The sequence below is a fragment of the Mytilus galloprovincialis genome, chromosome 7 (genome assembly GCF_965363235.1).
Source record: "Mytilus galloprovincialis chromosome 7, xbMytGall1.hap1.1, whole genome shotgun sequence".
Classification (NCBI taxonomy): domain Eukaryota; kingdom Metazoa; phylum Mollusca; class Bivalvia; order Mytilida; family Mytilidae; genus Mytilus; species Mytilus galloprovincialis.
In genome coordinates, this window is record NC_134844.1 from 84056221 (window position 1) to 84059607 (window position 3387).

Genomic DNA, 3387 nt, shown 5'->3' on the forward strand with positions numbered 1-3387 from the left:
CTAAGTATACAAGTATAATAGTCTCAGATAGTGTTTGATTCATGTTTATATGTTGCCTCAATGAGACTGTTAGATGAACTTAAATTATGTTTTGAATAGTGTCTGTACAAAATATACTCAAATACTCTTTATTTACCTTTTCCGAAATAATAGAAAGTGGCTACCTAAAAAGAGATACCTAATGACCATAAGATTTCACATATGAACGCACCATCATGAACATGAAATGCAAAGACAAATCCAAGGGATGTTTTCGATGTGTCGATGTGATATAAAAATGTAATGTAACAATATAAATTCATATGTTTTATAAATAATAAAATTCGTGTAAATAATTTGGCACAAAGTACATTAATTCACCATAAATCTAAGTCTCCAATGTAATGTTTGTCACATGGTCTTTTAATCCAACCAAGTAACCAAATGTTGAATTGTCTGCAACGGTCCTTGATAATTCACATTTAGGACAACGAGTGTTCAAGTCATACAATCCATTAGAATATATTCCACAAAGTTTTAAACTTGAAATGTCCAATAAATTATTTCATCTGGCAAAAAATGTTCATTCACTTGAATGAAAAGTTCCATATCTTTGAAATTAACATCTGAAAAATAAAATGTCGATAAATATAAATTTGATTGTGACAATAACAACTCGACTAATGAAAAAGGCATTTACTTTATATAAGGGATAACATATTCGAAATATTTGACACATGGTTACTTTGATAAATTAGACAAACATATTTTGACAGCATTGCACAGGTGTCTGTTTTCCATCTCTGTTCGCTCAGGGACAATTTTGCCTCGGCTGAAATTTTTTGATGGCATCTGGTTTACATCAATATGTGCCGCTATAGTTTAACGCTTATATTGTTCAGTCTTGTTAAAACATAAATTATCCATTATAATTCAAAATATTAGATTTCAACTTACCGAAATATTGACAAGTTCCTGTCATTTTCATCGAAATTGCTTTCATCTGTCGGTATCTGCATTACTTAAAACATTCATTGGAGCCATATCACATTGCCTGTTTTCATCACAGTGACGCTTTTATCACAAGGTATCTCATAGTTTTCCTGTAAACAGAAAACAAAATTTAAATATTTGCACATATTGTAACAAAGTTAACAAGTTACGTGTCGCACAAAATCCTTTTTTTTGCGTCATTTATTATAAATTCAAGTAAGTATGCATACGATGAAGGCGACATTGTCTAGATTTATAGATCTAGCATATGTCAGATAGATTTGGAAGGTTTGAATGTCCGCTTTACAGCTTAGCGTTAAAACGATAGAAAAAATATTCACTCTTTATTTAGAGCCTCGTCAGTTGAAATGCCCATGAATGATTCTCTATAAAATAAGTTGAAGTAGCCTCTTCCATAATAAATTGATATATGTGGTAGGATTGCGAATTAGACAAAAATCGACCAGAGTCCAAATAATATAGTAAGAATCTTTAGACCGCCGTACGACCTTGAACAAGATTGACCAAAACCCACACTGCATAAACCCGACAAGGCAATTTGGATTTAAGCACATTTATACCATAATAAAATCGTACTTGAAAAATAAAAGATACATACCATTAACTACAAGTGTTTTCTGTCTTTGTTGAGTCGTAACAGGAAGGACGGTACTTTCTGTTGTTTTTCATACAACACTGGTGACGGTGCTGGTTCACGTCGTAAAAAATTGGCGGGAAACATCGTGTGGATAAAATCTTGTATATTGTGAGTTTGTACGCCCTCTGAATTTGGAAAACCTGAAAATAAAATAGAAATCTATATAGTTCATGAGATTTTTTGCAAGTTCAATTCAAACCAGAAAAAATGTATTATTTTTCAAGAATACAAGTGTTGATATAAGAAGATACATTTTAAAAAAGTTGAGCTGTTAAAAAAATAATAATTCAAATTTTTTGAAAACATGTTCAATTGTAAAATGTTGATCAGTTTAACGTTGTCCAGTGCTTGCAAGCAAGACATTGCACATTTTACATTATTAAAAAATGTTTCTAAAATTGATCTTTGACATCAAAATTATGAAAGATGTATACTTAAAAATGTTTTGTAGTATTTGACGTAGAACTGTAAAGAACAAGGTACGCTTTGAAATAATTGACGTCAAACATATAATAACATTGTACTTTATAAAAAAAAAAAATATTTACCTTTAGTTTGCATTCTTTCCATCAACGCCTGATGGAGTTCGTCAATGTACTTTACAGCCTCTTCAATTACAGTTACCTGGAAAATAAAATGACAGGTGTAAATAATTAGGTTAATCATAGGTTGTTTTCTAATATGTCAAAAATGTAATTAAAATCACCTGTTACGATAACATCAAATTAGTCAACAAATTTGTCATACGAGTTACACTACACCTGTGAGATTAAACATTTTTATAACAGTTCAGGTGTGTTCCTTTATGCTATTTTACACTGTTTTTATTTCAATACCGGAACAAATAACGGATTTTACCGCATTTCGAATCAAAATTTTATAGTTTTTTCCTTATGATCAAGAAATTCATCACAGCTCCAATATTGCTGCACTACATTCCGCCAATGTATGTCTCTTCAGTGTCACGTGAAGCAACAACAATAAAATCATTGAAAACGGATCACAAGTCTCAAGCGAAAAAAGTCAGCAATAGGCAAAACAATTCTCAGTTAACCGCAATAAATATAAAATAATTCATTCATATCTTACCTTTGACACCTTTTCCTTTTCGGCAATTGACGGTACCATTTGACGGAGTCTTGAATACTCTCTGTCTCTCAGACGTTTGACATGACGTTTCAGGTGCTTCTTGGCAACTTGCTGTGTTGATGATGGCTTTTTGGGTGTAAACTGTTTGACGTTCTGGAAAAAAATAGTAAAGTTGAAAATAATATTACATTTGTAATGAAAAATTGGTGTTACTAATGTAAACCTTTAATTGTCATTAAAAAAAGGAAAAAGTGGTGGCTTTTTTTTGTTGAAAAAGTTGTCTTATTTCTTTTCTTTTTTTTAAATACTTCTAATATTTTAATTTAAAAGATTTTCTACAAATCAGTTAAAATTATTTTGTTCAACTTACCTTCATATTGTTAAAATTTATATTTCCGACAAGTAAATAATACTGTAAAAATAATAGAGGATCGTTGTAAATTGTATTCCTTTCCTTCAAAGACACTGATTTAACTTAATTTTTCGTCAATGACATTTGGTATTTATGGGAATCTTTGGATGTGATTTGGTTTAAACCTTCCACGTCTAATGAAAAAAAAGTCCGATATAACTTTCTTCTAAATAATAAAACTTCGTCAAAAGTATTATTATAATTTGTTTCTATTAACTGAAACGAAAAATTAGATATTGTTTTATTGATGAAAATT

General features: G+C 30.2%; 1 protein-coding gene across 2 annotated transcripts; it reads right to left on the reverse strand.

Moving 5' to 3' along the window:
- Positions 1-293: 293 nt before the first annotated feature.
- LOC143083861 (uncharacterized) lies at positions 294-3180 on the reverse strand. 2 transcript variants are annotated; one of them, XR_012980910.1, is made up of 6 exons: positions 3090-3180; positions 2720-2872; positions 2179-2254; positions 1592-1770; positions 937-1082; positions 294-605 (listed from the first exon to the last, which is right to left on the reverse strand). XR_012980910.1 is itself a non-coding variant. In XM_076260240.1 (4 exons), exons 1-4 carry the CDS (start codon positions 3093-3095, stop codon positions 1598-1600), a joined length of 408 nt encoding a protein of 135 aa, XP_076116355.1. In that variant the 5' UTR covers positions 3096-3180; the 3' UTR covers positions 1591-1597. The 2 variants fall into 2 exon arrangements, 1 of the variants encoding a protein (XP_076116355.1); XM_076260240.1 differs by lacking the exons at positions 294-605; positions 937-1082 and having other exon boundaries at positions 1591-1770.
- Positions 3181-3387: the final 207 nt, after the last annotated feature.

Excerpts from the sequence above, each read along its gene's own strand:
- LOC143083861 (XM_076260240.1), bottom strand. Across the intron at positions 2,255-2,719 it reads AAAAGGAAAAGGTGTCAAAG|GTAACTGTAATTGAAGAGGC; the intron begins GTAAGATATGAA and ends TTTATTTTCCAG. Across the intron at positions 1,771-2,178 it reads GGAAAGAATGCAAACTAAAG|GTTTTCCAAATTCAGAGGGC; the intron begins GTAAATATTTTT and ends TTTTATTTTCAG.